Source organism: Colletotrichum acutatum (genome assembly GCF_030867785.1).
Source record: "Colletotrichum acutatum strain CBS 112980 chromosome Unknown BDZ83scaffold_95, whole genome shotgun sequence".
NCBI classification, from domain to species: Eukaryota; Fungi; Ascomycota; class Sordariomycetes; order Glomerellales; family Glomerellaceae; genus Colletotrichum; species Colletotrichum acutatum.
This window is the reverse complement of record NW_026849089.1, coordinates 66,184-89,942: the sequence shown is the minus strand read 5'-3', so window position 1 is coordinate 89,942 and position 23,759 is coordinate 66,184. Positions and strand designations below refer to the sequence as shown.

At 52.4% G+C, this 23,759-nt stretch overlaps 10 protein-coding genes across 10 annotated transcripts; 6 read left to right on the top strand and 4 right to left on the bottom strand.

Annotated features, from left to right (window-relative positions):
• Positions 1-2,794: 2,794 nt before the first annotated feature.
• On the top strand, positions 2,795-3,235 carry BDZ83DRAFT_585222 (uncharacterized protein; the record flags this gene model as incomplete). The annotated part of the gene is made up of 1 exon (XM_060505830.1): positions 2,795-3,235. A coding segment is annotated over one exon (441 nt), but the record flags the coding sequence as incomplete, so codon positions are not given.
• Positions 3,236-5,191: 1,956 nt separating this feature from the next.
• On the top strand, positions 5,192-6,385 carry BDZ83DRAFT_722097 (uncharacterized protein; the record flags this gene model as incomplete). The annotated part of the gene is made up of 3 exons (XM_060512438.1): positions 5,192-5,443; positions 5,498-5,985; positions 6,049-6,385. The coding sequence occupies 3 exons, from the start codon at positions 5,192-5,194 to the stop codon at positions 6,383-6,385; spliced, it is 1,077 nt and encodes a 358-aa protein (XP_060361535.1).
• Positions 6,386-6,458: 73 nt separating this feature from the next.
• BDZ83DRAFT_460969 (HET domain-containing protein) lies at positions 6,459-8,438 on the bottom strand. Its single transcript, XM_060503233.1, has 2 exons — positions 8,207-8,438; positions 6,459-8,145 (listed from the first exon to the last, which is right to left on the bottom strand). Exons 1-2 carry the CDS (start codon positions 8,210-8,212, stop codon positions 6,532-6,534), a joined length of 1,620 nt encoding a protein of 539 aa, XP_060361534.1. The 5' UTR covers positions 8,213-8,438; the 3' UTR covers positions 6,459-6,531.
• A 713-nt stretch (positions 8,439-9,151) lies between these two features.
• Positions 9,152-10,117, bottom strand: BDZ83DRAFT_460653 (uncharacterized protein). The gene has a single exon (XM_060503230.1). The coding sequence runs from the start codon at positions 9,983-9,985 to the stop codon at positions 9,314-9,316; it is 672 nt and encodes a 223-aa protein (XP_060361533.1). The 5' UTR covers positions 9,986-10,117; the 3' UTR covers positions 9,152-9,313.
• On the top strand, positions 10,052-10,935 carry BDZ83DRAFT_548913 (uncharacterized protein; the record flags this gene model as incomplete). Its single annotated transcript, XM_060503471.1, has 2 exons — positions 10,052-10,642; positions 10,699-10,935. Coding segments are annotated over 2 exons (828 nt in total), but the record flags the coding sequence as incomplete, so codon positions are not given.
• An 814-nt stretch (positions 10,936-11,749) lies between these two features.
• On the bottom strand, positions 11,750-12,579 carry BDZ83DRAFT_722096 (iron/manganese superoxide dismutase; the record flags this gene model as incomplete). Its single annotated transcript, XM_060512437.1, has 3 exons — positions 11,750-12,049; positions 12,113-12,378; positions 12,450-12,579. 3 exons carry the CDS (start codon positions 12,577-12,579, stop codon positions 11,750-11,752), a joined length of 696 nt encoding a protein of 231 aa, XP_060361531.1.
• A 364-nt stretch (positions 12,580-12,943) lies between these two features.
• Positions 12,944-13,955, top strand: BDZ83DRAFT_460657 (DNA replication complex GINS protein psf-3). Its single transcript, XM_060503231.1, has 3 exons — positions 12,944-13,015; positions 13,069-13,308; positions 13,399-13,955. Exons 2-3 carry the CDS (start codon positions 13,267-13,269, stop codon positions 13,906-13,908), a joined length of 552 nt encoding a protein of 183 aa, XP_060361530.1. The 5' UTR covers positions 12,944-13,015; positions 13,069-13,266; the 3' UTR covers positions 13,909-13,955.
• Positions 13,956-14,861: 906 nt separating this feature from the next.
• BDZ83DRAFT_654743 (TfdA family taurine catabolism dioxygenase TauD) lies at positions 14,862-16,153 on the top strand (the record flags this gene model as incomplete). Its single annotated transcript, XM_060510745.1, has 2 exons — positions 14,862-14,976; positions 15,120-16,153. 2 exons carry the CDS (start codon positions 14,862-14,864, stop codon positions 16,151-16,153), a joined length of 1,149 nt encoding a protein of 382 aa, XP_060361529.1.
• Positions 16,154-16,949: 796 nt separating this feature from the next.
• Positions 16,950-17,490, bottom strand: BDZ83DRAFT_755179 (uncharacterized protein; the record flags this gene model as incomplete). The annotated part of the gene is made up of 2 exons (XM_060514578.1): positions 16,950-17,092; positions 17,151-17,490. The coding sequence occupies 2 exons, from the start codon at positions 17,488-17,490 to the stop codon at positions 16,950-16,952; spliced, it is 483 nt and encodes a 160-aa protein (XP_060361528.1).
• A 5,149-nt stretch (positions 17,491-22,639) lies between these two features.
• Positions 22,640-23,759, top strand: BDZ83DRAFT_733326 (uncharacterized protein; the record flags this gene model as incomplete). The annotated part of the gene is made up of 3 exons (XM_060512917.1): positions 22,640-22,708; positions 22,956-23,066; positions 23,279-23,759. The coding sequence occupies 3 exons, from the start codon at positions 22,640-22,642 to the stop codon at positions 23,483-23,485; spliced, it is 387 nt and encodes a 128-aa protein (XP_060361527.1). The 3' UTR covers positions 23,486-23,759.

Sequence of the window (23,759 nt, the reverse complement as noted above, 5' to 3'; positions counted from 1 at the left end):
GGTAGAAGCATCTCCAAACCCCTCACTTCTGGGGCTAGTCTGATAGTCGGGTGAAACTTGTGCGGAATAGGCCGACCGGCCCGGACGGAGGACCATCTGCGGTTCGAGTTTTCGGCTCTAGCTTATTCCCTTGTGACTGTACGCTAGAGACTTGCAGTAGGATAGTGATACATGAAGCCAATCAGCTGACGGTGGGTTGGCCATAAGGGAATGTCAAGAAGAGGCAATGGCCCCAGTTCTAAGTGGCATGATTGAGCAGTTGCTCTGCTCGTTAACTCGTGAGGGTCAACTGCGCCACACCTCCCTCCTGTTAGGCGCGGGATGGAATGAGTGGCACGGGTGGAAGAAATTGGAGAGGGACGAGGACAGAAACTTCAATGTCTGTGGAGATTGTGCCCCGAAGAAGATGATAACTCATGCGCTAAACTAGCGTCGAGTGGTGGTCCATAGATGTGATCGCTAAGCAGAATGGGATTCTGTCAAATCGAGATCAGGAATTCCATCGGAGTTTACAGGGTCATAGATCATCTTTGCTCCTGAAAGGCTCGTTCATTGGAGCGTAATGCACCACGGACACGTCGGCAAGCCATAAAGATAGGACGATGCAGTCCCAGGATTCCAGAACTCGAATAGTAACTGACAATGTGATTGACCTAGGAACCGTCGGGATGGGGGCGTGGAGAAGAACCCCCGTCTTCCAACGAAAGGCCTCTCAATGAAGCAACTCAGTGATGACGCAATGGTGGAGGATCGCCAACAGTCCAGAGATTTCAAGGGCTATTTGACGCTCGCCTGCTCGTGGCTGCTACGGCACATGTAAGATCAAAGCCTGTTTAACCTGCCTCGCGGGGTCGAAACTGTGGCTCGTCGTCGCGTCCAAGCCGGGGTCCCGAGGCACACTAGCACACTCCTCCTTGCGAGTTCGCCACTTCAAGGCAAGCCACATTTCCGATTTGCTTCCTCTGGGAATTGTCCAATGGCATACTTCGGACACTCGGGATGGTAGATCAAAGTGGCACGGTGGGTATGCCACGGGAATGATTGAGCATGGACAGCGAGCGGAGGTTTCGAGGGGAAGAGAATAAGAGGGAGATTCCATCTTGATTAGTGGATTGCAAGGGCCCTACTAGCCAAGCACAGGCAAGCAGTTCCTGGTCGACCCGACACGCCTCTGATCGAAAGCTAGCCATTGAGACATGTATATTCGTTCAATACCTAGGGAAACAACCCCGTTGGCTGAGATTCAACCCGCACAACTCCCAAGCCCGGAGGAAAGCTCCGGCTCCCCCCTGCGTTACAAACGAAAGCAGGTTACGGAAATCGTGTAGGATAGTGGCGCTCCGTCATCGTACATATTGACATCACAAACACATCCCCTTATTTTCTCTACCCCATCGTTCCTGGCCAACACATAGGCACCTAGGGTTCGTTGAAGCCGGCTCCCTTCGTGCTAGCAGTATGTTGGTATAGCCGAGCCAAGCCAGGAGGGACGGGAATCTGCACACTACCTAGACGCTACTTATTCTCATAGTGGCCAACACTCTCTGCATCCCGCACCTCGGCAGCTGTTATGTGACAGCAAGGCTTTAAAAGTCAAGGCTCACGGGAGTCAAGGCCCCTCTTCGACCTTGTTGAGCTCGGCCGAAGCCACCCCGCTAATTAGTCCACGAGCTTTTCAAGAAGCACTCCTCACCCGAAATGCGGTACGCCGATCTTGTTACTGGCACTGGTTCCAGCGTACAGGATCCCTCTTCTTGGCCTGCCGTGTCTTGCCTTGGTGCCGCCGTGCCATGAGGTGCTTGTCCTAATCGGGCCCAGGAACAAGACCACAGACTCTTTGCCCCCCCCCCACCTCGTCTTCCGCGGATTAGTGCTGTGTTCCTTTAAAAGGATCGTAGGACCTCGTCACGAACCCCTTGACGCGGTACGCGTGTGTTTCTCGTTTCTAGCCACTTTCGACTTTCTCCAAAAGATTATTCTTCTTCGCCAAATGACCTCCAGAGGCTGAGTGTCCATCTAATACGCACAATCGATCGGTAACACCAGAGATTACCTTCGTGATACCACCATCGCTTGCTTAAGCTGCTATCTCCAGCCAAGGCTAGCCTAGCCAGTCGAGACAACCCTGCTCTCCCCCTGCTGTCCCCTGCAATAGTCGCATCGCAGCGAAAAGAGAGCTCGAGATGGCATTTCCCGGCAGTGGTGTGAGCCTGCCTCAACAAAGTGGGTTATCCATAAAATATCCTTATGTTTTCAGATTGTGCTCTAACCTCAACATGCAGACCAGGCTTTGAGAAACTTCGAGCAACCTCAATCACAAACACAGCAGCACCAGCAACAGCAACATCCACAACAGACATTTGACAGCAATGATCTACAAGCGGCTCTCGCCTCGCCCCGGGTTCCAACCGCGAATTCTCCTTTTGAAGTAGATCGTCATTCTTCAATATCAACACAAGGTTATGGTCCCCAACCGTGGCAAGATTCTCCTGCCAGCAATCAGGCAGAAGGATTGGTGTCACCAATAAGCTCCGTCATCTCGCCGCACAATAGCATAAAGTCACCGAAATTCCCACCGATTGATCCTCTGATTCTTGATTCCGCAAGCGAAACCAAACCATCTTTACCAATCGAGGCGATAGAATCTCCAAAGCGACGCAGGGGGCGACCGAGGATTTCCGAGCATGATGGACCAGATGCTGTTGCACCAAAGACAGGCACAGAAGCACGGCAGAAAGGCAGCACCCGACGAGCCTCAAACACATCAGTGAGCGGCGCCATCGATACAGGGGACAAACGCAGCGGCGCCGAAGCCAAGAAGAATAAGATCCGCGCACGAAACCGTGAGGCAGCTTACAAGTGCAGAAAGAAGAAGCAAAAGGGAGTCGAGGAGCTACAAACCCAGGAGGCGATGGCCGAAAACATCAACAAGAACCTCAACGACGAGGCTGCGTTGCTCCGAGGCGAGATCCTCATGTTGAAGACCATGGTGCTCCAACACGGTAGCTGTGGGTGCTCCTTTATCGAGGAGTACATTTCCGGCGCGGCGCAAAACTTGGTATCATCGAGCATGGCCGGGGGCGCTTCGGCATCGGCGTCCGGCGGAGGAGGGATACAAATGGATAACCAACCATGTCCAAATGGTGCGAATGAAGGGGAGTCTTTCGTTGACTGGAAGATGTTCGATGCGGATTCGGAACAAGGAATCCCCTCGATGGGCGCAGAACACAGCTAAGAGCTTCTCCGGTCTCGACGATATTACCGCCCATTGCGCGAGGGCATAGTTCCAGATGGAGGAAGTCGCGGTCAGGATGTTTCAGGGACAGGTAAAATTAGATGGAAAAGGCGTTTGGGACAACGTAGAAAAAAGGCTGTTTGCTAAGGCGATCACTCGAGGGAGGGATGAGATTCGGATACCCTATGTACCTCAGCTTGCTAGGCTGTTACTGGTACATGTATTTGACGCTCAAGAAGCTACTGAATTTGGCAGGATTGAATATCTCCATCGTCTCTGTCTGGGAGACAATCATGCGAATGAAGTCAGAAAAGTGATGTCTGTCTACCCACCAATTTGAAAAGAGAGTTCTCCCTAGCGAGTAGGAACAGCCGTCGTGGAAAGTCCCCGGTAAGCTTTGATCTAGCTGCTGTAATAACGTTTCCTCATGTCCCGTAGCGCCTTCATCTTGACTGGCTGATACTCGCCATTTTGAAGAAGATCGTAGTATTCTGAGATTGCGGTGATTGATGTACCTGGCATTGACCGTTCTTTAAGGCTGTTGTGAGGCACTGCCTCCAACTTCACTTCAATCGCCAGTGACAAAATCACCTTGCCGTGTTAATATACTTTCTGTATCTTCACGACTCAGGCTCCTTATCACGTGCTATGCGAAAGCGCACTGTCATTCTTGTCCATCCGTTTAGTCGTTGCTGACATTCATCAGTTCCCGTCGCAATCTCATCTCCTATCGATGGTCAGCCAATTCGTAGGTCATGTTTCACGTACACAGGTGCACACTGTCGAAGAAGCTCCAAATGGTCTCTCGTACATGTGGAATTGAACATGATGGTCAGCTCTTGAGCTGCTGGGAATCGATGGCCTGCCCGAAGTATAGTATGGTCATCGGAGCCATTTCCGAGTGTCCCTGACGTGAACTTATCGGCCTGAAGTCCGTCGTCTTCTTGGCATTCAACATCATCATAGTCTCGCCCGTCTCGGGTTTCTCTGCTGAGACCCGTCTGCATCGTGCCGTGGTGCTGTTAATGGAACACTCGCAGGTCAAAATCGCCACCAACATCTTCCTACCTCTCGACATTGGCCTTAGGCCCAGCGAACGGAGTGAACACGTGCAGTAGTCGCTGATCGTCAGACAGGGTGCTTCCCTCCTTTCAGACTCCATCCATAAACATTTTGGAGAGAAGCGGGGTTTGAACATGGGAATGAGGTGCTCTAAGCTTTCTGGGGAGTCCGTGGTGTTGTGCCTCGAACTTTAAAGCTCATCTCTGGTCGGGGAATCGGCAGCCAGTCGCACTCGCCGGTTCATCAGGTCGCAGCCGCTGTGCCACGACAAATTCCGCAACTCTTCGAAGGCAGCAAAAGTCTGGCCGTATGCCAACTTCATCACTGAAGTGGATGAGAGGCACGCGATAGGTAGGCAAGCCCTGGGGAACACCAGAACGAGAATTGCACAGTCTTTCTCCGAAGATTTGAAGCACAGGGCATTGTCCAATATTTACGAAGAACCGTGTTGGAAATAGGTACACCTTCCGTGCATATTTCCGATGTTGAGCCCTGGAAACTCTGAGAATTGAAGCAGAGGCCAAGCCCATCATCCTTAGGCTTCACAAGAAGACTTCGGCCACATTGGTGTGCGACAAGGGTCGACCATGATAGACACGTCTCGAACGCTCCTAACATCACTAAAACCGGCCGGATTGCGAAATGATTCGCCTTGTGCCGAGCGATTCGCAAGGCAGAGTTCTAGACTGCATGTTTCTGACACCCTGCCGCCGAAGAGGACTAAGTCGCCCTGTGAGTTGAACGCCGGTCGATGCCACTAGGTTTGCCAGGCAGAGAGTATTAAGCGCAAGACTGATCGTAAGGCGTTCGCGACAGACGATGCTCAAGCCATCTCTCGCATCCAACCGCCATGCGACAGTTGAGTAAACATCTAGTTGCTCAAGTGGCGCCAAAATGTCGACGCCGCTCCTTCCGGTATATTTTGAGCTAAGCTGGTCGATCCTGAGTACCATCGGTGCCGCCAACGTTATTCTTGGCTTCCTCATTGTCGGAATCACAACCTTCTCCCAGATAAATGCGGTGCCAATCATATCGTCAGCTGCCGGCGCCATCGCAAACGGGCTTTGCTACTACGCATTCTACGATGAGACTTATTCCCTAAAGAGCAAAGCTGCGGCGTCGGTGTTTGGGGATATCTTCTGGATGGTGAGAACGAAAATCAAGGCTGTTCCGCGCCCTTCACATTAACCTTGCATACAGATCCAGGAAGTGGGCTTGTCCTTCTACAGTTACGTTCTTCTCCGAAGAATTCTAAAGGACTTGGGCTGGAAGATCTTCAACAGCTTGTTCTGGATCATGGTTCTCTCAATCATATCAATACGCATCATGATAGCCGTCTCGCGCGCTAAATTTATCCTGAGAGGCAATACGAACCTGCAGAGCACCGTCAACAACCTACACATCGGTTACTTTGTTCTCATAGCTTCGCTTGAGTGTATCAGCTCCTTTTTCTTGCTCAAGACATTCGCCGAGGTCAAGTCGACGTCCTTGAGAGCAGCTCTAAAGGGAGGTCTGTTCAAATACCTAATGAGAAGCACTGAAGTTCGGCTGGCGACGCTGGCTTTAGTTGGAACAATGCGAGCCGTCACATATTCTTTTCAGATTGCTGCGCAGAGTGCTACGAATGCAGCAAGTCAGATTGACCGCTTCGCATATACACTTGAGTGCCTATTCCCTGTAGTCATGTTGTGAGTAATACACCGATACTCCCACGTCCTGCATAGTGCTGCTAAGTAATATTACCTGAATAGCATTGACATCCTGGCATCTAAACTCGTCTTCACGACACAGGTCTACCACCCTACGCAGCCAAGTCGGCCGCCACTCCGAGGGTTTGCATCGTATCAGAAGCAGAATGATTGGTATGCTGCCACGCAACACAGCGAGAGACTGGTTGAGGTTCGCGGTGGCAGGCGGGCAAGCTCTCAGGAGAACATAATCAGCGCTGGCTCGTCAAGATCCAATATCGGGCTTGACGGGATTGAACCGACGATGCTTGTAGGGATCAACAAAACGGTGGAGATCAGCGTGTTGCACTCAATGCCAGCGAGGCCAGACACCCAGGCGCACTTCTTAACATCTCCGTAGCAGGATCTCAACACCTGGAAACCTACCTGAACTACCTTACCTTTGCCCCGTGGGCGAAGCGATCTCGCAGCACGGCATGACGTAAAGTCTGAAATATATTGATGATACCCTGCACTTCCTTTTTCCTCCTCACTCCCTCAAGCAAATTATATTAGAGTGACAACAGACTTCGTAGAAGCCTGTAGATCTGTCCCAAAGGCTGCTCCGTCCTGGACGAGCATCCCAATTCTCCTCATACAACCCGGTCGATCCTCCGAAGGGACCACAAGTAGCGCTTGAGCACAAGGATCCTTCCGCTCGGGATCAGCCTTGAAAGGAGTGCCATAGGTGAAGGCCAGAACGACAGCACTCAGATCCATTGACCTGAAGAGATTCCCGCTAGCAGCATAGTTCCGGTCCATCGTGTCCAGCATTGCGTAGAAGTCAGTCGCGCCCTTCTCGGTCCTCAGGAGTATGTGTCCTGTCAGGCCTTTGTTGTCGGACACGACCATCTTAACAAGCGGAGCCTCAAGCTTGATCCAGCCGTCTTTAACACGACCAAATGGGTTTTCGCCGTCAATCTCAACCTTTGCCTCAATGATTTCGGCGTGAGGTACACTCTCACCCAAGAATCCCGTCGCAGGCGTACCATCGACAGAGGCCCAGGACCACGACGGAGCGCGGTAACCTCCCGAAGCAGGCTTGCAGCTCAATGGCTGCCAACACAGCCCCTCGATCAAGGAACCTCGCCACAACCCTGCTAAGTACTCGTCGTCGAGAATCTTGCTGAACGTCTTTGCCACGCCGGAGAATGCAGGTAGTTTATCGGCCGGATTCGTCAACTCCCTAGGTCCGTACTCGCACACGAGGTGAGGCCAAGCCTTGAGAGAGGACGCAGAGTGATTGAAATCTTTGTGAAGCTCTGCCTGCTCCTCGGCGCGCTTTTCCACATGGGCAATCACTTCTGGGTCGGGATTGACGCATGGTAGTCGGTGTGGGAGTTTGAGACCTTCTTCGGCCTGGAAACCCTCGAGACATTCCCAGTACATTTGTTCGCTTCCGAAGTGTAGTATTCTTCGGGCAAGAACACGTTCTTGAAAGCCCCAAGCTCTTTTAGTCAGGGGTTCCTCCCTCATTTGCAAGTGGTACTCGTGGATGATTTCTTTGTGGAGAGGTAGAACAGACGCAAGCATGAATGTGTCTTCGTTGCTTGAACTTGCCCAAGGGAGCTTCAAGTACGTCCTTTTCTTTCGAGACGAGAGGAGACCCCCGTTGATGTCTGGAGACTTTGTGGCCGCAAGAGTAAGGTAGGAATTAGAGTAGACTGCTGCCATTTGACCCGACTCTCGCTCCCAGTCTTTGAGATCATCCTGGCAGATGCAGAGACTGTCGATCCAGAGGTACTGGACTCCGAGTTTTCGAGTAATGAAAACTGCATCCTTGAGGGTCTGTGGTAAGGAGTCTAGTAAGAAACCCTCCTTTCGGGCTTGCATTGTTTCGTTTGTTGTGGTGAACTGCTTCAATCCTTGACCCCAGCAGTAGCTTAGAGTAATGTACCGATCGTGGAGATCAGCACCTGGCTCGATGAGTTTAATGACGGGACCGGACTCTAGTGTTCCAACGTCAAGCACACGACTTGGTAGAGATGATATCCCGCGAGTACTACAATACTCATGTTCGTTGCACCTCTCAAGCCAGTCAACAGCTCGGCGGAGTGTCGTCTCGTCCGGAACTTCTCTCAACACGCGAGCAGAAGACCCGGTGGTGCGAGGATCATCTAACTTGCAAATGAGCATTTACACCAAGAATTTTGGGTTGAGAAGGAAGTGGAGAGAAACTCACCTTCATGAGAACTGAAGCCGATAGATGCAATCGGGACCAGCCACTTGTCACTCCCCCACGAGCTTCTATTCACCACCCAGAACCCATCGCCGGACACTTCAGGCTCCGATCGCTTCGTCAGCCACATATCCCAACTGGGCTCGGTCTGCATCAGGCCGCGTCTTGGCTGGGGAAGGCCTTCGATCTCCTCTATCAGTGCATCGGCTTCTTTCTCGATGACCTGACACAGCTCGCAGCCGCCAGAGGCAGCTTGGCGGAGACTCTGCAGGCTTGCATGATATTGAACGCCGAACCTTTGGATGGGCGTGTCTTTCTCAATCAGGTGACTCTTCAATACTAAGTGATGAAATCGCGGGTAGCCGCTTAACGTCTTCATGAAGTTTTCATTTGGGAAGGGAGGGAGATCCTCCCATGAGATGGACCTGCAGAGGTCGCATAGAGGCATGTTGAAGGTATGATTACTTCTCACGATGGAATACAGGCATGTGAAACGAGTTGGATCGAGCAATATCTGAGCGATATGCTATCTCAGTGTTTAAATACCGAGACTCGATCATTTGGAGCAACCTGTTCCGTTCCTTTTTATCTCGATGAAGCCTAAACGTGGCGGACTCGCGGACCATTTGGTTCTGCCTAATGCGCACACGTGAGGAGCAATCTGATGCGTACCAAAAGTCCATTGGACCAATCTTTTGCCGATCGATCCGAGATGCGATTCTCGTGCATTTGGGCTATTTTCTTGATGGAGAGATGACAGAACCGCGGGTTTCGCCGCCCAGCAATCACCGCAGCCAACGATGAAGTCAGTTGAAGCTTTACATAATGTTGTACAAGGCCTGGTTTCTTAACAAAGGGCGCAATCCCGGGAAACTGGAGTCTGGGATTCAAGGTAGTAATACCAGGTAGAGCAGCATACAGTAATTGGCCTCAATCATCCGTGGGACTGGAGAATTAACCCCCAAAAGCGACCCCACGAATCATCATTCAGTCTCAGACCCGTTCTCAATCACAAACAAGGTTAACTTAGTGTTGTCAGCTCGTTGCCTGTCAGCGAATTAGCCAGGGCCCCGGTCTGGCGCTTCAAGTCCCCGCCCATGCTCTCCTTCATCAAGAGGCATTGACACGCTGGAAAGGGACTTTGGTATTTCCGATGCAACCGACCTCTGGCAGTGCATGAAGCTCTGCGTTATGAATCGTCACTTCAGTCAGCCCAGCCCTATTAGCTGCAGGATACCAGAGGCCGCAATTAGAGACCCTGCTGTGCCGCCTCCTTGGCGCCAACGTCGTCTCTGTCGCGTAGAGCGTACGTAGCCTGATGATTGCCAAGTTTATGTCTCTTTTCCAGTCTGAGGTGAACTTGAGAATCCTACGTGCCAATAGAGACCCTATCATTGAACAAGGGAAAAGTCTGACGAGGCCACCTTGGACATCAATGGAGCAGGGGGCGTCTCGATGTCGGCTGTTACCTGGCATTGCTCCTCCTGCGGGCGAGAAGGCACAGTTGCAGATCTTGGCTCGTGTCCTGATGTCGAACCTAGGATCCGATTCGGTCCTGCAAAGTAGGTAGCCTCCAGAGTGGATAAGAAGGACACGAGACTTTAGAGCCCTTGGATGGTCTCCCGTAGATTTGGAAAGTATTGAAACAAGACGAAGCGAAGTGAGTAAAAGCCTTGCCTTAGCGTGGGGTCGGATGTAAGCCCAGATATACATACGGCAAGAGACCCACGACGCACTCCCGCTCGTTCTCTTGAACTCTTGGAACTTTGGTGGTTTTGACATCTCGTGCTCTCCTACGCTCGTTTTGAACTAGAACAGAGGAATATCTACCCTCACAAGCCGTTCACCATGGATCGTCCAGCCGAGTCTGTTCAACCAGGGCTTGAAGTAAGCACACACTACGACAACACTCCCATAGCCATCGCCAACGGAGCAAATCACTGGCAATCTCCCTTACAAAACGGCTCAGGCTACAGTGAACACAAGACGTTAGACAATGGCTACTCTTCGCAAGCCCCTGATGGCCATGTTGGAGGACAGCAGGATCAGCGGCCGGGTCGGCGATTCCCATGGTGTATCGCAATCACGGTGGCTCTAGTCGTTTTGATCCTCGGAGGTGTCATCGGCGGCGTGGCCGCATGGAGGGTGACGGCGAACCGGAGCGCACAATCACAGACGGGTGGACCGGGATCGGTAAACGGCGATGCGCCATCGACGAGCGCTACTAAGATCATGCAGAACTCGGCTGTATCTGCTGTCGGATGGCGATACGGGTCCGACTTTACCCTGCAAGTCTTCTTCCAAGGCGCGGATGGTTCATTGAGACGGTCTCAATACATGACCATCTACCAAGCCTGGACTCCCCCGATGGAAGCTGGCGCAGCCCCCAAAGTGGGCTCTCCTTTCGGCGCCGGTCAGCTGTGGACCAAGCCCGATGAGGTTCGTATTCGCCCTTTCCTCACCGGTGGACCTTTGACTAAAGACGTCTCGTGAAGCCCTTGCCTGTAATTCCACAGTCCGAAGTCTTTTATATCGGATCGCCAGACAAGATCCTCGGCGTCAATTGGCGTGAAGGTTTCTCGAGAGGGGGCCTGACAGACAGCGTCAATGAGGCGGGTTACACCATCAGCAACACAGGAACACAGATGGCATCATACTGGCCGTCCACCATTGTCCAGGCAAGCAACGGAGATGTTATGGAGGTATTTTTCGATTACAAGTCGCCTAGGTTCCAGGAGCCCAAGATAGTTGGGGTCACTGCGTCTCCGGGCTCGGCACTGGTTATTCTTCCTCGAGAAGTGATCCACTCAGCTGGCGACCTGACATCCGCATCAAGCGCACGCATCATATACCGTAGCACCGACGGCCATCTGCAAAACTATGATCGATCATCTGGTGGCCAACAGCTCACCTCGACGGGCCAGCTACCGGTGACTGTCGACTCGAACTTTACCATGGCTGGCTTCGCGGTAGCTCGGCTTGATTCTAGCGGTCAGAAATCAGAGGCCCTCAACACATGGGTCCTGTACCAGGACTCCAAGACTGGCAAGATATCCTATGTGTACGAGGACGACACAACAGGGTGGAAAGGACCAGAGTCAGATTCCGTCTTTGATGGTGCTGACAATCCAACACATATCGCCTGCGTGACAGCTGCGTCGGCAAAGATTCCGGAGGTGCCTCTTGAGGCATCGCATGACCTCAGTCATTGCTTCTTCCAAGCGAACCGGCAGCTGAAGCACGTCCACTTTGATGGCAGCAAGTGGGCGGGTATGGGATTCCTCCCAATACCATGAGATGGCGTCGAAACATTGTTGAATAGAGCGAGGAGTTCGGGACTTGTTTCTGTCGGTCGAGGTCATAGTATTGTCATTAGTACCATAGCTACAAACCGTGTTAATTTCAACCTATAGTGTCTTGTTGTGTGAAGTTGAGGTGGCTATCACAGCCTGGCACGTCGTATTCCAGCAGATTGGCATTGATCGAACACGGTAAATTCTTGCTAGGTATCAACAGTTGCATATCGTACATGTGTCCCTTGTTTGCTTATTTCTCGAAGCGCTTGGCAACAGTCTTCCAGTTGACAACGTTCCAGATGGCGTCAAAGTACTCAGCCTTGCGGTTCTGGTACTGCAGGTAGTAGGCGTGCTCCCAAGCATCGATACCGAGAAGAGGCTCGAGGTTGCCGGTGACGGGGTCTTGGTTCGCGCGAGTGACGACGCCAAGGGTGCCGCTGGTCTTGTCCTTGACCAGCCAGGCCCAACCGCTGCCCTGGATTCCGGCCAAGGAGGTGTTGATTTGCTTGCGCAGTGTGTCGAAGGAGCCAAAGTCCTCCTTGATGGCTTGCTGTGAAATGTGTCAATATCTTCTCATAGTAGAATGTAGGTTTGTTTCGGAGAGGTATCGTACAGCCAGTTTGCCGTCGGGCTCACCACCACCATCTCTGCTGGCAGGGGCGAGGTTCTCCCAGAAGAGAGAGTGGTTGACGTGGCCACCGCCGTGGAAGTTGATCAAGGGAGCTTGAGCAGCAGCTTTGGCGTAGTCGCCCTTGGCGTTGGCATCTTCGACGGTCTCAAGAGCGGTGTTGAGGCCGTTGACATAGGTCTGGTGGTGCTTGGAATGGTGAAGCTCCATGATCTGGGCCGAGATGTAGGGCTCAAGGGCGCCGTAGTCGTCTGCGTAGGAAGAGGCATTAGCGCATCTGGACGCTCGCAACGAACACGATCACAACGACGGTGTTACCTACAAGAGATATCGGGCAGAGTAGCCTTGCCGCGAACGAAGCTGGTGCTGGCCAAAGCAGCAGCAGGCTTACCGGCGCCAGCTCGCAGAGCTGTGCGGAGGACGGGCGCGGTACGGAGGAGGGTGGACGACATTTTGCGTATTCTGTGTCTTTGGATTAGTGCCAATGGCTTTGATCAAAGGTTGCGAGATGCTAAAATCCAAAGGAGCGAGGCAGTAAGGGCGTAAAAGTACCTTTTGACGTTGAATTGGCGGGTTGACAAATGCAGGTGCAAATCTCAGAATGATGTCAATTGCGGGAGGTTCGGTCGGCTATTACGTGAGGGAGCTCGGATCTCCAGAAAAGCTGCCTCCGGGCTACGGCTACCGAGCTGTTGCTGGCCGGGCTCGCTCTTCAGCGCTTTTACGCTTCTCCCCGTGTTCCTCCAGCGACTCCCCCGTCCACTGCTTTAGGTACTTAATCACCTAATCAAGCTTTCAGCGAATGAGAGACGTGGAGAAATGTCGTCATCCACTAAAAATGGGGAGCTGTCACCTCCAGCTTCCTTGGAGCTCTTCGAACACTCTTAGGTAATCCATCACGTCTCATTGGGTGCTCTTCTGTCTTACTAAGACCTACATAGCCACAGCCTCACCCACTGGGTGTGGCTTGACAGTGACAGACATGGCGGGGTGATGTGTGGCTGGACTCCCAAGAATCGCGTCTGCTGCACCGCCAGACGCGTCAAGCTTCACCAGCAGACCCCCTCCCAGATTTGGTCTCGTATTCCAGTTGTCAACACCCAGTCAAACGTAGCGAGTCTCTCGTCGAAGAAGCCAACATGTCTTACTACGACATTGATTCCATTCTCACAGATGCCGAGGTATGTGATGATTCTTCAGATCATGCCCCTCTACTCACGCCATTACCTTCACACTCGGTACAATCGAAGACAAAGCTAACAGCTGCCTAGAAAGTCCCCTGCAAATTCGAACTCGATGTCGCCGACCTCGGATACCTCGACAATAATCCCTCGCATGCTCTGAAGGCAGGAACCAATGTCAGCCTCCCTCTCTGGCTCGCCGAGATGCTCGCCCTTGCCAATGCGGGCACTGGCGACGATTCCAAGGCGCCCGTCACCTTGAACCTTCCCCCCTCACTTTCGAATCAAGTCGTACAAGCACTCAAGGCCGATGCGCGCTCGGTGCCGGTTAGAGACCAGAGCGCCCACTTCTACGGACTCGGCACTCGCATCCTGGATCTCTTCGACGAGCGCGACCTTAGTGATACCATGCGAAAGACGTTCATAGCGCGCGCGTCTGAGATCGCATTGCACGCCCGAAAAGGAGGTGATGATGGTGTTGGAGGCTCCGGTGAGGAGTTCCTCCGCGGTCTGGATGAGTGGGAGCGAGGACTTTTCCGAAAAGCTCACGACGGCACAAAGGCTTCCAAGGAATGGATGGACAAGGTCAAGAAGCATTGAGGAGCCAACTACGCTATCGACTCATATTTTAGACGCAACGATAGCGCTACGGTCACGTCCTGGCTCGCTTTCGTTTGCCAGCAACTGAGGACGGCTACAGATAGTCACTGCCACGGATGCATAGTCTCCAGATCTGCAGTTGGCCTCTGGCAGAGACGACACGCTGGAGCATTGAGAACACTCTCCTGCCGCTTCCCTCCGACGACATGGTCCGCTTCAGTCGGCGCAAGGGCGGAGACCGACGCAGCCATGCCAGCAGCGGGCTTTGAAGAGATGGAAAGCACCAGTGCGCACTGAGGGGCTGCCACGCGAGAATCTGCAATATTTCGGGCACAGCTATCATAAACTCGCGGGATTCTGCGCCCGTAGGCCGAGTCGCGGGTGGAAGAGATGGAGGGGTGGGATGGAGGGGTGGCGGGGTGACTCGCGGGTTCGGCGTTGGGGCTTCGAGCCGATGTTGGTTCAAGGATGGAGTCATGTACCTTATTAGTTGGGTACGCGAGCAGCCAGATGTTGAATTACTGCCAACAAGAGGCTGACAGTACTGCTTGATAGGGTGCACAAAGTCCCAATCCAGAATCTTTACCGACTCGAAAGATATCGAGAGTAATCATCCAATAACACCGGCAAAATACAACCCGGAAATGCGTAATTCGGTGTTCTACGCCACAGCCTTATCGAGAAACCCCACTATCTCTACGAAGCATATCTATGTAGTCTCTCGAGTGCGGGCGGGCCGGTGCGGGTGAGATAACAAACTCACCCGCAGGCCATCGGCGGGATCCGAGTTGACGACTCCACCACAACGTCTTTCACAAGACATAAAAGGCTCTTCAGGACTCCCGGACTGCTTTATGAATTGATTTGAGACGTTGGAAGACAGCTGCCATTCGAAACAAGATTGACGCACTACCAAATCAGGAAACAACATTATTCTGAACTTCAGCTCGAAAATGGCCATCTCACAGACTCCCTCCCGCATAACCGTCCAGCCAATTATCCCTGCTGCGGACTCGGCTGTTGACTTCGGCGCTACTATAAGCAACGCTGATATTGAGAAACTCACTGGTAAGATATGACGCGAGCGTGATTCATTGAAAGCGATGATGTTGTACAAGTAGTGGGAGAATACCCGTGAAATCGGTAACCTCCTCTGGTAAGCTTCAAGTAACAAGACTCACCATTTCAGACCAGGGGCTGACGACTTACAGATGCCGACTTTGATGTCATCCGTGAAGCTCTCTTCAAGCACCAAGTTCTCGTAATCAAGAACCAGGCACATGCATCTCCCAAGGCACAATTCGAGATTACACAAAAGTTCGACCCTGACTCTGGTGAGAACTATGGTCACGGCAAGACTCTGGACGCTAAGCGCTCCATTCTGCATCCCGATCTGAAGACCATCCCGCATCAGCCTCAAGTCCAAGTTATTGGCAATGGCTTCGTCGAGGAGTACGAGGGTCTGAAGAACATCCAGCTCAGACACCCTCACCACCGCACATTCCACGCCACAACCATCCCTGATGAGGATGACTTGGACTTTACACGTTTCTACCGTTGGCACATTGATGCCGCGCTCTACGGTCTCGCACCGCCCGTCGCCACGACTCTCTTGGCAGTCCGTGTGCCCGGCGGTCGCAAGCAAACCCTCCGCTACGACGACGGCACCGACCAAGAGATGACGGTCCCTCTCGGTACCACAGCCTTCGTGTCCGGCTACGCAATGTACGACAACCTCTCGCCCGAGGACCAAGAGTTCGTCCGTACGACAAAGGTGGAGTACGCACCGCACCCCTACGTGTGGATGAGCAGCGCCAAGTCCCGCTCCACCGGCCTGGGCATGGTCTCGGAGGGCAAGGAGGTCCCGCTCGACGACCTGCCCCCCATCGAGGAGGAAAAGATCCAGATCCTGCCCATGTGCTGGCGGAACCCGGTCACGGACCGGCTAGCGTTGCAGGTCCACCCCTCGGCGGTGCGGAAGTTGCATTTGGCGGACGGCACCGTGGTGGAGGACCTCGCCGAGGTGCGGGAAACGGTACACCGCCTGCAGCGGCCGGGCATCTCGCCCAAGAACGTGTACGCTCACGACTGGGAGCAGGGCGACTTTGTCATTTTCCACAACCGCGGCGTGATCCACTCCGTGGTGGGCGCCTTTGCGGAAGATGAGGTGCGGTTGTTCCGGCAGTGCAACATTGCCGCGGCCCGGCTTCCACAGGGACCTGTCGAAGTTGCCGCGGCCGTGTAGATCGACTATTGCTGTGGTTTCCGCTTTGTTTTGTACGGCCTTGTAATGAGAGTTTAGCCCAATGAGATGTTTTCTTACGACGATCTTCATGAGTGATGCTCTGCGCTATTGAAGGCTAATTCCGCAGTTTGACTCGAGAGTCGAGACATGCTGCGGATACCACGGGTCCCCCCATTGAACCTGTACATCACTGCACTTTCAACATCGTGACGAATTACCTCCTGTATACTTGACGAGTATGTGTAAGCTGGCAGCTAGCGTCACATTTGAGTCGACATGTCAAAACGCTCTGACTCATCGGCCTACTTGACGTTTTCCCCGCGATGTAATGGCACATGCATGTCGCGTCACATTGGTGAGCACGCCAACGAACGATCGGCATTCACGATCCGGAATCGGAGCCGGCGGCCGTGAGCTTCTGCCGAGATCTCCAACACCCCGCACCGAGCATTCCATGAGATGTCGTCTCGTACGATATGACGAGATCGTGTAAGTGAAGGGGTGAAATTCACTATGAGTGACATGAACACAGAAGAGTCAAGGTTTCAAAGTGTGTCAAATATGATTTGTGTGATGGATTAAATAATTTAACAGGAATCCGCCAATGCCTTCAGAGCCACCAAACCCAATATGAGTATTTGAACCAGGGGATATCCGATGAGACGCCTGACCCTAAACCGAAACTTTTGGTATGACAAAAAAAAGAAGGGGGTATCATTCTAATCAGAGCCGAGAGCCCTTCGCTTCGCTGAAAGAAAGGATGAATGCAAGAGTTGGGCGGTCCATGTGCACAAATCTAGAGGTGCTTCCAGAACTTCCACTTTTGCGATTTTTGGGCGTGCTCGAGGTCGGTGATGAGGAACTTGCTGAGCTTCTTCCAGCCCTCTTCAGGAAGGGACTCGATGGAGTCGTTGAGCATGTCCATGCAGTACTTGGTGGCTGAATAAGGTGTTAGCGAAAGGCTCTTGCAAGGGGCGAAAACTGTGTGTCAACATACGCATCATGTCCATGGCGTCCTCCCTATCGGCAGCAATCTCCATACGCGTCGAGTTATAGCAGTGATATTGTTGCTGGAGCTCGAGCATGCATTCCCAAAGCTCTTGCAGGTTGGTGTCTTCAGCAGAGGCGCGGCGGCCGCTGAGAGAAGGTCTGGGCTGAGAAGTCTGTTGCACCGCCGTCGGGCCCGGAACGCACTCGGTCATGGTGACTGTGGCATCGGCCTTCTCGTTCGTGGCGCAGGGCCTGATAACGATGTCGTCTTCGCTGTCGCTCTCGGGCCACGAGTAGCCTGAGCTGCTTCGCTTGGGGAACTGAGTTTGTGACTGGCGGCCGAACATGTTGGGATGGCGTTGAGGTGTATGTGATTCTTGCGTGTATGAGAGCTTAATGTTTTGTTGTTGAGAGTTTAAGATCCAGATGGTATGTGGTAGTAGCACGTCTGTGTGTGCTGGGTTCCGTCGTGTTGGTATTTGTACTCCTTTGAGGTGTGTGTTGCTGTAAGTGTCTGTGCTTATTGTTGACGTGAGGTGTCGATGGGTGCCCGATGTAAATATAGGGGAACCGTTCAGACGAAGAGCCAAGTGCCGTGCCAGGAAATGGGATCTGACGAATATGACGAGGGAGCAGTTCGAACGGGATCCCAAGCCCACTATATAAGCCGCGGGTGCCGGAACCCTATGCAGTGATCACCAATCTAAGGCTCAGATCGTTCGAGACGAGGCGCCCTAAAAATCTGAAGAGCGATGGCGATCAGACCCGCGGCAGCGCCCAACGGAACAAGGCCGATCCTTACTTACTCATGCCAACGCCCATGGACATTATTATTACCAGCCCATCAGGCCAAAAGGAACCTGGGAAGGGTGTATGTGCGTGTATGTGTGTGTGTGTGTGGCTCTGGGCACACTCGTGGCACACCTCTCAGGGCGCTGAGGGTACAAAGCCAGCCATGGCCGCATACATTTCTGAGACTAAGGAGTAGTTACTAGTACGAAGTATGTATAACACTCGGTAGAAAGTAGTACTTTTGAGGTAATTCGACCTAGAATGAGTAATGACGATGGGGCCGGGAGGGTTGCGCTGTGAGCTCCGTCTGGCCCGGGCAGTGTCCGGAACTGGGCATTAAATGGGTCCAACCAAGCAATTTTTTCTCTTCTCCTTGAAGTCCTTGCTTCTTGGAGCTACTTTGGGGCGTTTTGGAGACGAGGCCTTTCTCCAGCACTCCAGCTACGGTTCGATTCTCACGAATCACTGATTCAAGGGAACTCAACGGGAAGAATGTGCAAAAAAAGGGCCGAACCACGTAACCAAAAAAGGGGCCCTACGCGAGAAAAAAGAACTGGAGCTACGACGCAGGAGTTTTCGTTTGTGACGTCGAATTGGTCCCTGGAAACAATTAAACGAGAGGGACAAGAAAAAATTATGATGGAAATTCTCCGATGTGTCAACAAATTTTCAGTTTCGTGTCGATGAAGTACTTGTTTGTGTACCTCGTTGTGTACATACGTAAAGTGTGTGTGTGCTGTACGAATAAAACCTGCACGCCCGACTTACACTACGTGACTACCTACTCTACGAATGCCTTACCTATTTACCTTGCGGAAGAGTGTCATGCGCATGGAAGAGAGGTCCCTCTCCCCTTGCATCTCGAATTGTGGATGCCGCCGGATGGCGCTGCAAGAAACTTTCCCGCGCCCCTGGTCTTGTCATGATGTTATGGCGGTGTCAGCTTCGCGTTTCTGAGTGGATGAAAACAGCTGGCCGACGTGGACGAGCGTGGCTGCGTGGTCAGGCGATGAGAGGCCGTGGCATCCGTCCGACGCCCGCGGGATGGCCATCTGCCGGGCGAACGAAGAAACTCAGAAAGAGAGAGAAAGATACGACATTGATAGTGGCTACGGTCAAGTGTTCTCTCTTCCCGGGCACGCATGAGGCGTAAGGTAGCGTTGAAATCTTTTGAATGTTTTGTTGTGGGTTATCAACGGGCCATGATGATGGGTGTGTTTCTCCCTGGCGACCAGTCAGTGTGACCGGATGATGCGATGCCACGCTGATATGGAGCGATAAGGCCATTATCGCCCGTCCAGGGCCCAGATTCGCCCAGGGCAACACTCTCAATGGCTTCATGACCTGCGGTGAAGGGGTTCACTTTGCTAGTCTGTGTCTTGGACACTGAGACATACGCCCTAACCCAACCCTCTTCGGTACTTGCGTGCCTTGGATCAAATGACGGTGACGGTGCGGGAAGGACGCGGCAAGTTTGGGTGTGCGAGACATGTCAGATGAGTCTTTGGTGGTGTCTCCTTCAACCCTACCTACTTTCATGAGTTCTTGATTGTCAAGTCAAGGTACAACCATGAACCAACCTTCTTGAGGCTTGAAATCCTCGAGCCCACAGGGCTGCTGCCGCCTGCGCGTTCCCTCATTTACCGCCGGCGGACCTCATCTCAAAGTTCCCGTCTATTCCCGCGAATGGGACCACTAGAGAGGGTTACCGTGCAGAGACCGATTCCGCACCGGACTCACAGATCGGCGCCCGACTTTCGGTGAAGTGGGCGACTTTGGCCGAAGTCTTTTTTGAGGGTGTACGGACACGCAGTACGTAGGTATGCGTAACTAGAGACCGAGGGAACTTGAGGAGAGACTTCTGACTGAGATGTAAAGGAGGCTACTACGGAAACCGGCAGTACCGGTCGTTAGCTAACCTTGCCTTGCATAACACACATTACCTTGTTTCTTACGGTAATCAGATCCTCTCACACCTCTCTTGAAATAGGTCAAGGAGGGATCACTGTGGCGCTCTGCATGGCGCCGTGGACACATCAGAGACGGCCACATCGGACGCCGTCTAAAAGATGACCGGACGGCACTGCTAGCAAAAATCAAAGACCAACACAGTCTGACGAAATTGGATCCTTTGGTCAAAGCTTGGTTTGACGTCCAAGAGGTCTAGACTCTTGGGATGACCTTGTCGATGAGATGAAGCTCGTCTGCCATGTCTGCCAATACTTGAACAGCAAGAAACAGCTCATCACTCGTTCGGTCAGTGCGTCATCCAGACGCAACTCTTGCCATCTCATTTGTCTGCATTTCATCGCATCTCAGCTTTCATCCCATTCTCTCTCCTCTGAGCCCTCTCATCTTCACATGCCCACAGCCCCATCACCAACACTTGGCTCCTTGGCCTGGCCCTCTGCTGACCCCGCAAAGCCACTCATGATTATCAACGCCAAGTGTCCAGCCCGTTGCGCCTCTGTAGTCCTTTGGGCTGTTTGCGCCCCGCCGAGCCCCTTTGGCTGAGAATTTGTCAACGCAGTTGACGCCCGCACAATCCCTTTGTCACGTTTAGACTCCAGTGACGGAATGGCCCTCGGAAAGACAGCAAGCAAAACTTACAGCTCCTCGGTCCGCGAAGCTGCGACCGGTGAGGGGCTTTCAGAGCTCCCATCCCCGGACCCGCGGGGCTGTCGGCCGGAGCGCAATCCGTAGGTAGTGCCCGCTCACTTGACCAAGATGAGGGGGCTACGAGAATCACGAGGCGTCAATAAGAACCGGGAGCTAAGCCAGCTACAACAAGCTTCTCGAGAGTAAAGCCTACTTTTTACTTTGCATAGCCGCGTTACAAAAGTGCTGTTGCTCCAAGATTGCAGCTCAAAGTCTAGAATGTCAGAGTCTCCCTGCTCGGTGCACTTATCCAAATATCCTGCATATCCGAATGGGCGAAGCCACCGCAAGGAAGCCAAGAAGCCATGACATTCGCCCGGCTGAACCTTTTTCTCGTTGCTTTCAGCACTGCATCCTGTCCACTAAACGCTCGCGCTTTTCGTCAAGGATGCCTTATCCCGGCGACACGGAGAGTTCTTGGCCGTTGTCCCCTCAACGTACGATCCGGAATCCGCAAAGTCTTTGTCTTGTACATCAGCTATACCCCGCATGTTCCAACGCCTGGTGGGCGTCCGAGGCGTCACAGGTCCATAATGAGATATAAGGTTGCAGTGGTCTGACGGAACTTTGCAGATTTACACATCAGATCTGGCTCAAAGCTTGCTGCGCCGCGGCACACTCGGACGACGGAAATGCCGGCTCCGGCGGAATGGACCGTTTTTCAATCCCGTTCCCGGCCGATAAACTACGCATCGCCCTGCCAGGAAGGTCTCGATGAGCGACTCGTCTCCGGACTATCCAGCATTTGGCAGCTTAGGAGCAATGCGAGGGCAATGATTCCTCTAGAATCTTGCACGTGATGTAACAAGCGACTGAGGAAACAACTTCCGAGAGACACTGTTCACACATGGGACTCAACACCTGAACTTGGAAGGAACTCTTGGCGTAAGTTTGATAAGTTTGGCCTCGCTTTTGAAGTCGTGAGCCTGCGGCTTTACTTGGTGCGAACCTCGCCGACAGGTATAGTCCTACGCTTCCACCCGGGATCCTGAAGCTGCACTGAGGATTGGTCTGGATCATGTCACAGGCAGCACCAATCTCAAAACCTACGCTACTGCTACCTTGACATCCCCTGCCCTTGAACGTAGAGGTGAATCATCCTGTATCTGTGAGATCCCAGTCTTTCGCTTTTGGGTGGATGACCTTGGCCGGAAAGACGCTGGTCCAGTTCTTTGACAAGTGCGTGCGGGAAACGAGGAGTAAGGGGGGCGGTAAACTTGTCATAAAACGGACTGACTATCGCAAATAGCATCAACAGCTTCCATGTATGCCGCAGGGTTAGATCTCACTCGCGGAAGAAAGCAGCTCTGGCTTCCAAGGCGACGGAAATCAGACCGTGGAGTGTAGATTGCGGTTGGTTGATTGACTTAGGGAAGGAATTACTGATGTCGTCTGTGGGAAATGCTACCACTGCCTTTGCGAATCTGGTGTACTTCACGGTACGGCAACCGTATTCAAGATGGGATCCAGATCACGTGCTCCTGAGCTTTTCCATCTCGGTCGTTCAATCACGATTCTCCAGAGCGTTGCCTTCTCAGTGACACGACAAGCCTAAAACTACTCCCCTAAGATCAATCCTCACCACATTTCCCGACGAAATACAGAGGCAAGCACCATAAGTCGACTCCGTGATCGGGTCTCTTGAGAACCGCAACGACATTCATCTTCTGTGACGGAACAGCTACTCAGACCTTGAAGTCTTCTCATTGAGGATGGCAATTCATGCGCCAGGCATGATCATTCGTCTGTCAGGTCCCGCGGTCAACGTACTTGAATGGTCCCGGCGGTGAACATCGTATGCCTTCTTTGAGGGTATTGTAGAACATGGTGTTAGGAGACTTCTGTTCATGAGCAATAGCGAACAGCCGCGCATCTTATTTGATCCCAAAGAGAATTGAGCAAGACACACGAACGAGTACTAGTCTGCGAAATCTCACACATACTCGGTCCGCACAGAGACCTGTTCTATCGTCTTGACCTCAAGTGAGCCCACAGGAAAGAACACCGCACCGCTCCAATACGATTGGGATTGGAGTATCTGGACATATGAGCCCGCACTGGAGGCCCTTCGTCGTGCTGCTATGTACCGTCTTCCAAATTACCGGGCTAAGGAGGGTGACACGAAGTGTCCCTGACTACACGGTCTCATAACAACGCCTTTTTGAGTACTAAATCTATATTCAACAATTCGATGCCACTGCCGCTGACTCGGTACCCAATTATCTGCTATTAACGCCGCCTCTGCGTCACATGAACCCAAAAGAGCTAGATTTTCACAAAAACGTTATTCAATCGTCAAGTATCTTAGGTATTGAACATGATACGAAGAACAGACTTGTTTGGATCAATTGGTGTAGTGTAGGGATCCATTCTAGCATTGTTGAAGCAACGTGAACCATCTGGCACATGCTTGATCGGACTTAGACGCGAAGATGTTGTTCAATCCTTCCCACCAGCTGTCTTGATCAGCCAGGTGAAACTATTACAGGAGGAATTGCACCTCTTTACTGTTCAGGCACTGTCTTTGCTGCTTTGTGTTTTCTCTTGGACCTCGAAACTCGCCAGATCATCACTGCGAAGGCTGGGAAGAAAGCTTGGAATACATACGGTGACTCGCCCGTCAAAGTCATACGAGAAGCACTGGAGAAGATGGAAGAACGGCGACTTTTGACCCAGATTTGATAGGCCATCCACGAAGCAAGAATCCCCGAGATTTCAACAGGAAAGACAAAACCATTAAAGCTCGCACCTACTGTCTCGAGCTTCGATTCAGATCTCAAGGGGAAGCAGCCATTTGGCGTCACGTCAGCATCCGAAGGTGTTGGAAGGAGCTTGACTGATTCACCTTCTCATGTACCGCAAGCCACATATCTCGAGAACTCGACTGTGTGATTCACTTTTTCTCTTCGAAATCACATAAAAAGTTCGATTCCTCCGGCATCAATACATTTTGACCGCACACTTCCAACCGAGAAAACTACAAGACAAACTGTCAACACTGCCAACTTCGACAAGAACCCCAAAGTAACAAAATCGAAAACAATCACAATCCTCATCTAGCACCATCACCATTACCAGAACGTTCACTGACAACATTCGCAAAGATGTGCACCCGACCCTACGTTCGGTACCACTGCATCAAGTGCGGCACAAACCATAAGGAGAG

Excerpts from the sequence above, each read along its gene's own strand:
- BDZ83DRAFT_460653 (XM_060503230.1), bottom strand. The coding sequence starts at position 9,985 with ATGTCAAAACCACCAAAGTTCCAAGAGTTCAAGAGAACGAGCGGGAGT.
- BDZ83DRAFT_460657 (XM_060503231.1), top strand. The coding sequence starts at position 13,267 with ATGTCTTACTACGACATTGATTCCATTCTCACAGATGCCGAG. Across the intron at positions 13,309-13,398 it reads CCATTCTCACAGATGCCGAG|AAAGTCCCCTGCAAATTCGA; the intron begins GTATGTGATGAT and ends ACAGCTGCCTAG.